At 45.8% G+C, this 13,469-nt stretch overlaps 1 protein-coding gene across 1 annotated transcript; it reads right to left on the bottom strand.

The window, feature by feature from the left end:
- Positions 1-6,134: 6,134 nt before the first annotated feature.
- Positions 6,135-7,528, bottom strand: LOC133883161 (homeobox-leucine zipper protein HOX28-like). Its single transcript, XM_062322384.1, has 2 exons — positions 6,914-7,528; positions 6,135-6,818 (listed from the first exon to the last, which is right to left on the bottom strand). Exons 1-2 carry the CDS (start codon positions 7,232-7,234, stop codon positions 6,363-6,365), a joined length of 777 nt encoding a protein of 258 aa, XP_062178368.1. The 5' UTR covers positions 7,235-7,528; the 3' UTR covers positions 6,135-6,362.
- Positions 7,529-13,469: the final 5,941 nt, after the last annotated feature.

Consider the following 13,469-nt stretch of genomic DNA (forward strand, 5'->3'; position numbering starts at 1 on the left):
GTTGTTGTTGATTACTGGCACTCTGCCAGCTTGATTATTGGTAGGTTTATTCACTCACATGCATGCCTCTTCAGACATGCATGTGCAGATCTAATCTAGTTCCAGGTTTGTCGAACCAACTTTGGATGCATCCATCTAGTTAGAGATGGAGCTCGACCAAATAATCGTAATTCTAAAAGTTGAAGATGGAGCTTGACCAAACAGGTTTTCTCGTAATTCTAAAAGCTCGACCAAATCAGGCCATAGCTAACATTGTGAGATGCCCTTAAGAATGTCAAGTAGATCCGAAGTGAGGCCGTTAAATAGCAACTTGTTTTCGTGCAAATTAATGGCGTTGTGAAACACGTTGCTAGTATGACCTACAAAGGTAGCCAGTGGTGGAGTAGAGGCCGGGGCATGCAGAAGGGCCGGCAGTCCAACGTGAAGGCCAGCTGGGCGTTCGTTAGCTTTCAGTTGCAACCATGAACGAATGATGGACCGGTCCATGGATGGATGGATGGATGCAGCAACGAGATCGATCGATCGAAGCATGATTTGGGGTCGTTGTACAACCGGGTGGATAGATAGATCCTTCGGCATGTCATCATCCTGATCCAAATAATTGGAAACCGTCGAATTATTGCAGTACTGTATATGGATTCGAGAGCTGGTAGCATCATATCAGTACAATGATAGTACTATAAATGTACAAACATATATGCTCCGTATATATATGAAGTGATAATTAATCCATCAAACCATGTTCCACTTGTTCGCGTCAATAATAAATATAGAAAACATTTTTTTTACAACGGGTCCGAAGAAAGGTATATGTCGAGACTAATTAACCATACGAAACGAAAACGCTTGTGATACACGAAACTGATGACAATTTATTGAAACATATATACTACTACTGTAGAGAGCGTTAATGTACCAGAGAACGCATATTTACAATGGAAAGCATATTAATTATGGGTGAGGCTATTTTTCAGATGCCTAAAATAATATCCATTTCAGGCATGCGCAAAGTTGTCGGATCTCCATCCAACAAGCCATGAGTCTTCTTCGACCTCCGTCGGATCATGATGTCGGCTTGCTCCTATGCCTCCCACCTGCCTACGGTAGTCTTCGGTGACGGTCCCATTACCAGATCTGCGCCCACCACCCTCGCCATGCTAATCTATTTGTTTTAGATCTCCCCGCCCGGGCACCAACCCGGTATCCCTCCCCTAAAGCTCTTCTAAGTTCGGCGACGAAAGAAGCCCCCCTCCACTAACCCCGTAGGTGGCCGCCGTTCTTATCGCCTGAGAGATCAAACTTGTTTTCTGACGTGTTCACATATGTTCACATCCCATCGTCTCAAAATTCTCGAGATTATCTGAACTCTAGAAAACGTGTAATTATATTTCGCATATATAAACTTGATTTTTGCCGACCCGACATAGCCGTGCTGTCAAAACCACCGTGATCAACTTGCTGCTTAATTAATCAGTACATCATGTAATTAAGCAGCTGGATCGATGGATCGGTCGGTAACTGCTGCAGCTGCTAAATTATTGAGGTGTTTTCCAGGTGCACATGGCGTCCCTCTCGCGGTAATCATTTCGACCATGCATCCTGAACGATCGAGATCCACCGATCGATCGGTATGTATGATGTATATATGCATGTGTGTATGCGTGTCCCAATAATTGCGTACGTGAGAAGCTACATGCATGTCTGCAAGTTTTTAAATCGTTATTTGGCTCCTTGTTTGTTTAATAATACTTGGACAGAATAATTTGCTCCTTTACTCTGCAAGCATCATGACTACTCAGATGACTATCAGGAGTATGTTATTATTTCGAACGGCACGTATGATTGTATGTTATGTGCTTCAGATGACTATCAGTTGATGATCCATTGACAAAGTGCCAACGGAATAGATCAGCGATTAAAAACACCCATTTCCTATATTTCCCTTTCATTTTTCCTTTTCTTCAGAAGAAATACACACTGCACTCCTCTGCCGTTGATGACATGGCTGGAAACCAAGAAATTAAAATCCTTCTTCCCTTGCAAAGCAGAATTTTCATAGGATCTTTGTAAAACTATTGTGCGTACTAATTCTTGTAATTTTCTTCTTCGCAAATGTAATGGGCCTTCAAGGGAAATGATACATAACAAAAATACATATATCTATAGCCTATGTATGGCCTTATGACCTACATCGAGGACTATATATGACTATATATCGCTGGATGCCCCCATCCTCACCGTTGGTCGAGCCCCCAACGGTGAGGATTAGCCCACGCAGTGCTCCGGCTAGAGTCCAAGACAGCACACCCATTTGTGCTGCACGTCGCCGTTGCCACCCCGGCCACGCGATCGATCTCTTGAACAACGGCGGCAAATCCGGGTCGTCCCGGTTTACGAGGCTCGAGCAATAGAACCGGGCAATTTGGCATGGGTCGCTGCATGCGTAGCAGATTAGCGATAGGCGTAGTGGGGGATTAAAGTAGGTGACAACATGTGTGATATATGTTAATGCCAGTGGCCTTAATCAAATCCTAAACTCATCACGGACACGAGCACCACGACGACGGCGGCGGCGGCGGCGAGCGACCGACGGGGAGGAGGGAGGAGAGGAAGGGAGCGACGACGAGGGCGGTAGGGCATGCATGTGGGCAGGCGTTGCCGTTGCGTGGAATCCCGAGGCGACGGGCGCCAGCCAGGCCCGCGTACGGGCATGTCGGCAACACGTGCACACGGTCAGCGCCCCGAGCTTTATCTCCGGCCCAGTCAACACTCGGCCCTCTCAGCATGCATGCCACTATTTTATCACAGCCTCCTCTAGCTAGCCTTTTTCTCTTTATTTATTTTTTTGGTTTGCCTTTTCCCTTTCTTCTACTTGTAATGGAATAGAGTATAGAGATCTCGATCGTCCAATGATGTGTGTACGATCGTCTCTTTAAAACTAGCAACTATACACATATTTCACACACATAAATCAATTTACCATATAGCAATACGAAGAGTAAAAGAATATAATATAACAAAAGAGATATTTGTATGCACGAAATTCATAATATGATGATGTAATTTATAGGAGAGTAGAATGACGTACATTGATAGGAGGGTGCAGTGGACCTGATCATCCATAGTTGATCGTCCGTAGCAACGCTATGATGAGGATCAAAAGGATAACTAATTTATGAGGGGATGAAAACAATTCTCGTATATTACTTTGGTGTAAAGATATTGTGATAGAGACGACCTTGTTGGTAGATGGTGGTGGTGGCTATGTGCGAGTAGCGACGCATCCTTTCTAGAAAACTGACATTGTAGGTAAAGTGTGTGAGATGGTGCACCCTCTGGAGGAATCCAGCGTTATAGTAAAAGTACAGGAGGCGGTGCAATCTCTAGATAAATATAATGGTAAATTGTGGAAAGCAAATATTGGACGTATAAATATGAAAGTCAAATAATAGAAAATTGAATGTATTTTTAAAATATATAGAAGACAAATATTAGATGTCTAGAATGGAAGATGAATAATATGAGATTAAATATATTTTTTAAGGAGAAATGGAGTCTAACTTTGTATGGTGACTGTTTGATCAACTCGAATGGACGGTGAAAATTGATCGGATCTACCATAATTTGCATATTTTATAGGAGTATAAATATAAATAAGCACCTTAGCATTAATTCACATAATTAAGGGTATTAGATGTCCACAGGAAAGATTTTTGGTAGAATTTTCATGGAAGTATGTATCTTCATGTTATAGTTTGCTACCATATAATCACAAAACTACATAAAAATCTCAAAGTTGTGTTTGTTGAATACTACACGACTTGTGATGACTTCGTTAATTTTTATGCTCCTTATATCTGTTCTGTAGTAGATGCTCCATATTTACTAAACTCTAGATGTAGGTAGTTAGTCACATGTGACTAGTGACTAGGCTACTAAACAGTCTGGAGTAGCAAAAATACAAACATAGATCCGATGTGCGTCGTCTGAGGGAGTAGAGTTAGAGCATAGATTTGGTGGAGGAGCATACATAGATTCAAGGATTAGAGCTAGTACCTATCTATGATAGGGGATTTGCGGAGCGGAGGGGTAACAGTGCAGGCGCGAGCAACGGCATGGGCTCAGCAGCGGTGACGGCTCGGGTGCGGTCGTGGGCGCGGCGACGGCGCAGGTGCACGCGCGGGTGTTGGTGATGGCCCGGGTGAGGCCACGGGCGTGAGCGACAGCACAAGCGTGAGTGCGAGGTGGCTGCAACCGGCAGTGACACCGCATATGAAGAGAATCCAGAGACGAATGGGGAATGGAATCATTGGTTTAGATTTCGGAATAGTTTCGGGGCTGAAATTTGATCCCACACGTGATCTAAACAATCCTTTCGTGCGGACCTGCCATGCGCCAAACTCTCGATCGCCAAGATAGCCATCTAGCTAGTCGCGTGCGTAGCCGACTAATTGCGTCTAACTACCGTCTAAATTCATCGACTAGTCCGTCTTTAACCAAAGTTGATCGTCTAGATGATTTAGCCGTCTAGAGGTTCATTAGAGGTTCATCTAGGCCATAGACTTAGACGTCGAGGCTTTGACTAGTGACTAAGTCATCGTCTAGATGCACTAGATGATGGTCTATATGGATATTATAGATGTTATGTGAGTGCATTATATGTGTGGTGGTGTGTGTATATATATATATATATGTGTGTGCGTCTAGCAGTTGCATTAGTGTTTGTATAAACGAAAGAAGATTACACGGATGACCTAAACGACAAGAAGACACGCGAGGGTACCAATTTATATGACCAACTTGCTGGTTTGCATGAACTTGGCCAGCTTCCGGGCGCCTTCTTTGTCGCCGTTGCATGCGCGCTCGTGCATCCCGCCGGCATCTGATTCGCTCGCCCATTCATGTGTTTGGCTGGCAATGGCATGTTACCGGCCTGCTGGTGCGCGTCCTTGCCATGCACATCTGCTACCCTGTGCCACTCTGCCGCGGATCGGATGAGGCGTCGCCGCCGTCTAGCTAGCCGCGGGTTCAGCCGGTTGAGGTGTGCAGGGTACACCGGTGCAGGCTCTCGATCGACTTCAGCATAACTCGAGTCTGCTGACGGGAAATGTAAAACTGTACAAGCTTGTGTAGTACGGATTATCTTAGCTATTCATTGTTTCTATATGATATTCATCTATTCAGTGGCTCTTTTTATTTGACTCATATTTTTTTACATACTTTTTTAGTACAAATCTTAATACAAATAAACAGTTATAATAAATTATATGTGCCTATGCACATGTGAAAAATTCTCTTCTACTGACTGCATGCTGGGTCACGTCTAGGGCAGCATTATTATCAGACATGTAATCCGCTGCATGCAGACATGCGTGTAAGGTCCATCGGGTCAGGCCGCACGTTCTGAATCTGAACCGCTCTCGGTTCTCAGTCACTGACTCCAGTCCGAATGCAGTCACTTGCAAGTTTCAGATTACCAACAGATGTCGATGTGGATATGTTTGCTGACATGCTTGTTCTGGCTGATGCAGGGACTTCGTTCCCATTTTCTACGGCTCACGGTGTCCTAACTAATTTACTACTAGTAGTAAAGATTTGGCAGAGCACCCTTCGATCACCGGAAGGAATCAACCTTCTGCCATTCGTTTGCTAAATCACTATACTTGCTGTTGTTCTTCTGCAGTTGGCTCCATGCCAGATGAGCAAACTAGTATCATAAGTCACTGTCCCTCTAAGTCCGTCCCAAAATAAAATTTAACGAAAATCAGTGGTAAACATGATTTATTAGATATATATAGAATATATCAGATAAAATTTAAACAAAATATCGTTAAATATGATAATTTTTTCTGGTTCACCGATAGATCCGGTAAACGAGATACAGTGAGCCGATTTTTTCCCCTGCATGATACTCCAGTACATGAGTCCAGCTAACTTGACAAACCAACTCCCGATTTGAATTCGATCCAAAGTCGATCTAGCAGTTCAAAATGATCCATCGGTCAAACCGTCAAAACTTAAAAAACAGTGTCTTGTCCAACATACTAGCTACGAAGGAGAGAGTTTGAAAATAATAACTACGCAAGGATTACTTTGTTTCTCTCGTCAAAATTCGAAAACAGAGATTAAAAGTCTGACACATACGGTTAGCTTCTTTCCGTTATTACAGCTGCTTTTCACATGGATACATTAATCTGCAGGGAACTCATCAACTGATCCTAATAACACGTCCAAAACTAGCTTGCATTTCCCTCAAAAGACACAGAAATCCAAACTTTTCTGCTACATTTTGCTTTGCGAGTTGCGACTGTAACTTTGCCATTTTGATGGCAGCAGAGCAGAGCAGAGGTGGCTAGCCGGTTCTATCTGGCCGCCTTGACCGCCTTTGCAAGCGCAGATGAGTATGCCGCCGCTCCGGCATCTCTGAATCCACAGAAGAACTGCCGGTGGCCGGGTAAACCCGCCGCCGGAGAGGCGATGCCAGCATTGGTGGCCGCGTGCCCGTGCGGGTGTGCGGAGGGAATGCTGGACGCGTTAGAGGAGGACGAGGCGACGCGCCTGCAGGAGAGGCACGTTGTGAGGGTGGTCAACGGGGGCGCCGGCGCCGGTGCGGCCGCCGCGGCATTGAGCGCCCTGAGCTCCGCGACCTCCTTCCCGAGGCGCCGGTTCTCCTCCGCGAGCTGCTCGCACCACCGCTTCAGGTACTCGCAGTCGACCTCCGTCTGCTTCAGCTTGGTCCGGGCGCGGCGGTTCTGGAACCACACCTCCACTTGCCGCGGCCGCAGGCCCAGTCTGTTCGCCAGCGCCGCCTTCTGCTTCTGCATGGGAGGAGGAGAAGGAATCGATCAGCCATGCCGTTCCGCAACATCCATCGATTCTTTCCGCGGTGAGCGTGAGACGGATCGAAGCGTACCGGGGTAAGGGTGTGGTGGGTCTTGAAGCACTCCTCGAGGACGGCGGTCTGGTCCTTGGACAGCCGCAGCTTCTTGCGTGCGCCACCGTCGTCGTCCTCGTCGCCGCTGCCTGCGCCAGCCGACCTCTCCGCCGCGCGCTTCCCGCTGCCGCTGCCGCTCGACACCGGGCTGCCCGCAGGCGAGCACCTCCTCTCCTCCACTACGGCCGGGCTAACCTCCCGCTCGGCCGTCGCAACGACATTGCCGGAGTAGCAAAAGCTAGGCTGGGACGCCAGGCCCAGGCCAAGACTCAGCCCAAGATCCAGGCTTTGAGGCGCCATGTTTACCAAGCTACCTAATTAAGCTTTGCGTAGGAAGACAGCACGAGCTAACTGGGGAAGACGTACGTACGAGCACTGGCCGCCGGAGTTGGTGAGGAAGGAATGCGCGGGTACCGGGGTATAAATAGAGGGATCCATGGATCGGTTGGAGGGAAGAGCACGTAGATCAAGTGGTCGACAATTATGAGCTGGTGCTCGTGGGGTGGATCTCCATCGGAGATTCTTTGATTAGCCGGCGGGCTCGGTGGCGAGCTTTGACCCTTGAGGTCGGCCGGGCGCACCGGGGGCGCATTACCGCCGGAGTAATCAACTTGGGTAATCTTCTGGCTAATCTATGTCCCCAGGTGAGATTACACCAGATACTCCATGTCTGGTAGCAGAGCCAGATCAGAGAATATTTTTCGCCAGAGTCTCGTACGATCGTAGCGAGGCAAATCATTCGATCTGCGTGAAATGCAATGCGATTGCGTGATACTAGTGTCAGTTGCGCAGGAGTGGTTACAACTTAATTACTCGTAAGCTTTAGGCCGTGCAGAGATTAATAATTAAGCTGGCTTAACTTGGGGAGCTTCAACTTTGAACTTGAGGAGATGGCTCACTTAAAACTTTCTGGCGATTTTACTATTTATATCTCTAGCGATTTTGGTCGACTACGGACACAAATAACTTTTAAAAAAATGTTGAAGAATAAATTTTGTCTGATACGGTCGGAGTTTTCACTGGAAAATGTATATACGGTAGCTTTACGTACAGTCCCGATCGATCTTATTCTTGTGTGCACTCAGCATGCATGGGTGTAATGATATGGTCGATAAACAGCATAACCAAATGCAGCTCTTAATCACCTTACTGCATCATAATAAGGGGCCCATCATTAGCCCTTTAATTATTTCTTGATCAGCTTTCTGTTGGAATCATAAGAGATGATCTCTTCCGTTAGTCGTTGCATGTACAGTTGTAGTACTTGCGCTTGAAACAACCGAACTCAGCTCGACAAAGAGTGGTGCTCTGCTAAAGCTAGCATCATCGACATTCAACAGCAGTGTGCATCGTAAGCAATATAATGCTCAACTAATCATGCGCTAGGTGCTGATTAACTTGTAGCCTAATTATGTGCCTATAGTAGCTGAGAGTATGTATGTATATAAAATTGCCCGACAAATCCATGCTGTTGAAATCATCATGCAGCGATCAAAGGTGAGCACCTCTACGCAGGGAATTAAATTTAGCTCAGTATATGCAATTTATCGAGTCTACTAGTGAACTTTAGTAGAAAAAAATTACCATATTTAACAGTATTCTATTTAAATTTTAGCTCAGTATATCTGATATATTATGCTTATTGGTGGCATCAGATAATTTTTATTCATTCGTAAAAAAAACCTGGCTCTACGTGGGTGTGGCCATGGCATGAAATGCATAGATCTCGTATTGATTCTTGTTATTAACCAGCTCAGGGAGCAGCTTTCCGTTGATTAATCAGTTGGTCGACGGCGACTACAAACTGTCTCGATCGAATCGTTGCGTGCGTGCATGCACGACCTCACAGGCTCATCACATGCGTGGTTCCGGGGCTGTCTGTCGTGCATGCGACTGCAAGACTGTTCAGCGTACTTTCATACTGCCAGTCTATTGGACTGACGTTTACCTAGATTAATCATAGTGCCATTAGATGCTTTAAAAATACTTATGATATTGATAGTCTTTGCGAGTGTACGTGCAACTCCAATTCTCACTCCATTTCTTTTTACAAGGCGCACGCATACCTTTAAGATTCAAACTTTGTAATCTTTGAACAGCAATTAATCTAACAATATGTGGATTTGTGATACAAATATGGTACTCCCTCCAATCATAAATATTTGTCACTTTTGATTTTTTATGGTTTTTTATGTCCAATTTTGACTATTATTTTTTAAGAATATAGTTATAATAAATAATAAAATATAATATTCTGAAAATATTTTTAAGATAAATATACACATGATTTTTATGTTTTCAAACTAAATATTCAAAAATTATTGACAGTCAAAATTTTAAAAGTTTGACTAGATCTTGATAAAAACGATAAATATTTATATCTGGAAGAAGTACTATTAGATTCATATTTGAATGTACTTTCTTATGAGTATGATTTCGTTGCTACCAACAATTTACAAGAAGAGAAATGAACGGTCGAAGTTCAGCTTTTAAGACTGTATCAAGCCAAATCGCGTCCTATATTTTAAAAATTAGGGAGTACTATGAAACGCTCGAAATAGCTGATCAAATTAATGTAGTACCAAATGATTCTTTCCACCAATTCAATAGCCGAATTATCTAGGAATCCCATGAAAATATATACAGTAGCTGATTTGTTTTTTGCGAGGAATAATATATACGTAACAGATCATTTGGTTGGCCTTCATCCACAGTCCAGATCTGGAGAGAGGACAGGAGTATTCAAGGCGAGACAGCCAAGGACATCCTGTTTTCGTCTAATCATTGCTGTCCTGGCTCGACTGATAATTAATCAGCCAATAATACTGGCGATTATTAACGGGGAGGAGGAAGAGAAGAAGCCAGTGAGAGTGAGGTGAGCTTAGCCGGGTGGGCACGTGCTGGTGCAGTCTCGACGGGCGCCGGCGTGGCATGCACATGCGCGCGCCGGGGAATCCCGAGGCACGCCACCCGCGAGCCCGGCTGGTCAGCGGGGCCCGCCTCGGTCGCTTGCGCGGTCAACGTAGATCACGACCAGCACGGGATCTTGACCTCATCTTGCACCTCGTCTCCATCTTATTCTCCTTCTTCCTTTGCAAATAATAATAATAATAAAATGAGTTATTTTGAGTCTCTCAGTACCGAGCTAGGAGGCTGCATTCTAGAGAAATATAGCTTCACAATGTATTACGTATGTACCGTCTCTTAATTGTCTATATTTTCTACCTGATACTCATTTATCCGTTGATTCTCTTATACATTTTATAATTTTTTTACCTACCTATCATACACGAATCTCAATACAGATAAACGGTCCACATAATTTGTGAAAATTTCCCTTCCGCTCCTACCATAGATCCGCCCCCGTGCATGTGTATTAATTTCTGCTGAAATTAAACAAAATGGGTTGACGAAATGAGAGATTGATTTTTTTAGCAGGGCGAATCACATTGACCTCTACCATCCATGCATGTTCATCCAGTCAGCCATGCATCAACCTTTTTTTCTGTTTGAAAGCCGAGGCCAAACATTTTGTTTGCACATGCAGAGAACCCATCATTCATAGATAGGTGAACGATTGTTGTTTCATTATATTTTCCTCATGCCTCGTGACAACCATTGGATCAAGACAGGTACCTCGTCTCGGCCTACATCTAGATAATATCCTCATGCAATGTGTTAGTCACTTTTATCTAGATAATATCCGGTCCAGCCCAGATATATGTAACGGTTGGGTAGCTAGAGATCTGGCATCTCCCGAGAGAATATTAGAGGTTTAAACTAATCTCTGCTGATGCGGCATCAAGCATAGCAATCCTACTTATGATACGGCCGATACAAACCCGGTGGTTAAGTGTACTCTCTTCTTCCACCTCCACCTCCTCTTCCTCGGCAGCCCCGATCATCCGCCCCTGATTATTATTTGCCCGATCGACAGCGGCATGCATTGCTCATACTTTATGCTACATAACTAACTCCATCAGGGGCATTATAACCAGATAGATGATCAGGGAGACCAGCTTAGGCACCTAGCTAACCGCTGGATATAATCATGCATTGCATTGCGGCCGCACATGGCCATTCGGTGGTGACGATGATTGTGTTGAAGATGCATGCCGCCATATACTGCTGTCGTCCCGGGCGGCCCAGTGAAAATTATTGGCTGTCTTAGCAACTTTCTTTCTTTTGGTTAGCTGGACGAACAGCAAGCCAGCAACATGTATGGTTTTGATTTGCGAGGTGTTAATCACGGTATGGTCTTTCTTGTGCAACTCCTGTTTCACCGTTATTCGAGCTGGATCTGTTTCAGTCAATGTATACCATGACTAAATTAACTTGTTTTTAACAGTCTGTAATCAACTTCAAAGCAAGGGCTCTTTTGCAACGCCGCCGTGACCAAATAAAGCTTCTAGGACCGACCGACTCGAATCAGCAGGAGAGGTAAATAAACGATTTCCATGCACTTTGCCTAACCACCATGATTAATTCCACATCTCAGATGTGCTAGCAAGCAGGAGCTAGCAGTACTGCTGAACTCCCTAGATCTAGCTCGAGGCAGGCAGCCAGCAGCGCGGACAGGCAAGGTTCCCCAATCATTTGTTCATGTGGGCGCACTCCTGCTCCTGCTACGACTGCATGCAGTAGTAGCTAGTGCAGGTGCAGTTCAATCACGGCGGCGATGATGGTGGCCGGCAGTCTCCCTGTGCTGCACGGGCCATGCATGCCGGCAAAGGCATTGTGGCTCCATGCCCGTCCCTAGTGATTGGTGAGCGCATGCACGCACACGCACGCGGGTGCATGTGGCTCTGGGACGGGATCGCCGACATGCCAGGTGGGTGGTCGCCCCCCTCGTGTGCGTCCGGCCGGCCGGTCAGAGATCGGCTCAGAGCAGAGGCATCTCTTCTTCAGTTCTTCTGCTTCTTCTCTCTCTCTCTCTCTCTCTTGCTTTCTCTACGTAAATTCAATTGCAACGCCCGAGGAATTGAAACAAGGGCTGGATCCTCGTAATGTATTAATGCTTTCCGAGGATCTCCGTATCATGCGTGCATGCGTATGGGTCGTTGGTCGCTCTCTCTCTCTCTGTACTTTAGCTAGGCTAAGCTTCTACAACGTCGCAAAAATACGGTAGCGTCGCCGAAGAAGGGACTGCATGCGTCGAGAAATTTCCTCCCCCTGCACGGCTCGATTTTCCGAGCATGCATACAGATGGCTTGGCATTGGCGTTGGCGGGCTTCTATATACACACTGTATCTAAGCTAGACCGTTGGCTTTTTTACGAGCTTGAGGGGTGCTTGTGCTAGAACGCTCCTGTGTTCACGCATGCATGTTCATAGCCATAGCGATTGACACGGAGGTTCAATAACTTCGGCACCATTTACCTCAACAGGAGATAAAAAAAATTGTTTCACAATCCACCTTCAGTTTAGTTCTTTTATTACCACACCAAGCAAGCACTAACCTAGTGGTAGTAGCCCCGGTTGGTAAGCAAAAGGAGGTCATGACTCATGAGCTCAATACCTAAGCCAAGAAAGTGAAAGAATTAGCGGGAAAAAAATATGGTTAAGGGTTTATCTAGCTATCTGCAGTAAGATTTAGTACCCCAAAGTTGATCCAGATCTAACCGCTCTCTTAATACTCATCTTCTTCAACCTCCCACACTCGCCTCCATCGACTGAATCTATTGATCCCTATCCCATCAACCTCCACCCATCGCCTCACTGGCCATGTGGCTAGGACCACTGGCCTCCCTTCTCTCTGTCCATATCTAACCGCTCTCCTAATACTCCTCTTCTTCAACCTCCCACTCCCAACTCCATCCCATCGCCTCCATCGATTGAATCTACCGATTCCCATCCCACTAGCCTCCACCCACCGCCTCGATGGTGACGCAGCCAGAACCACTAGCCTCCCTTCTCTCCGTCCTGATCAAACTGCTCTACAAATACTCATCTTCTTCAACTTTCCACACCCAACTCCATCCCGTCACCTCCATCGATTGAATCTATCAACCCACATCCCACCAGCCTTCACCCCCACTGCCTCATTGGTGACGCAGCAAGGACCACCAGCCTCCCTCCTCTCCCTCTATTGGTGCTTCTACCTTTCTTCCTCGTGCCAGTCTCCTCCTCTCCTCAATCTTCTTCGTCTTCGGTGAGACGCCCTCGTGTTGCTTGCCTTCTCCGTCCCCGACAGCTCTCACCACTTGATCTACGCATGTCATTCTCTCCTCGCTAACCACTACAAAGTGTGATGCCCCCGCCACCAATTCCACCATGTAATACCCTAAGCCATTAGTCTTATGGTTTCGACCCGTGTGGACTAAGTGTTCTGGTGTGGTGAGATTAGTATCATCTTGGTAGTCTAAGTAGGTTTGTGCCAGCTTATAATCATTGTCGCTTAAAACATGGCGCCTCCAGGTTAACCCTTTTACACAAAGCGAGGACGAAAGTGTAAGCGATGTGCTATCCATACGCAGTCCGCCCCACGTGGGGGATGAGCTGTAAGCGAATTTTGGATGCTGGGTGTTACATATGGT

Source organism: Phragmites australis, chromosome 10 (assembly GCF_958298935.1).
Source record: "Phragmites australis chromosome 10, lpPhrAust1.1, whole genome shotgun sequence".
Lineage (NCBI taxonomy): Eukaryota > Viridiplantae > Streptophyta > Magnoliopsida > Poales > Poaceae > Phragmites > Phragmites australis.

What these genes read in the sequence shown, in the direction of transcription:
- LOC133883161 (XM_062322384.1), bottom strand. Translation starts at nt 7,234, where the DNA reads ATGGCGCCTCAAAGCCTGGATCTTGGGCTGAGTCTTGGCCTGGGCCTG. An exon ending in CCCACCACACCCTTACCCCG is followed by an intron (nt 6,819 to 6,913) that starts GTACGCTTCGAT and finishes CCTCCCATGCAG; the next exon opens with AAGCAGAAGGCGGCGCTGGC.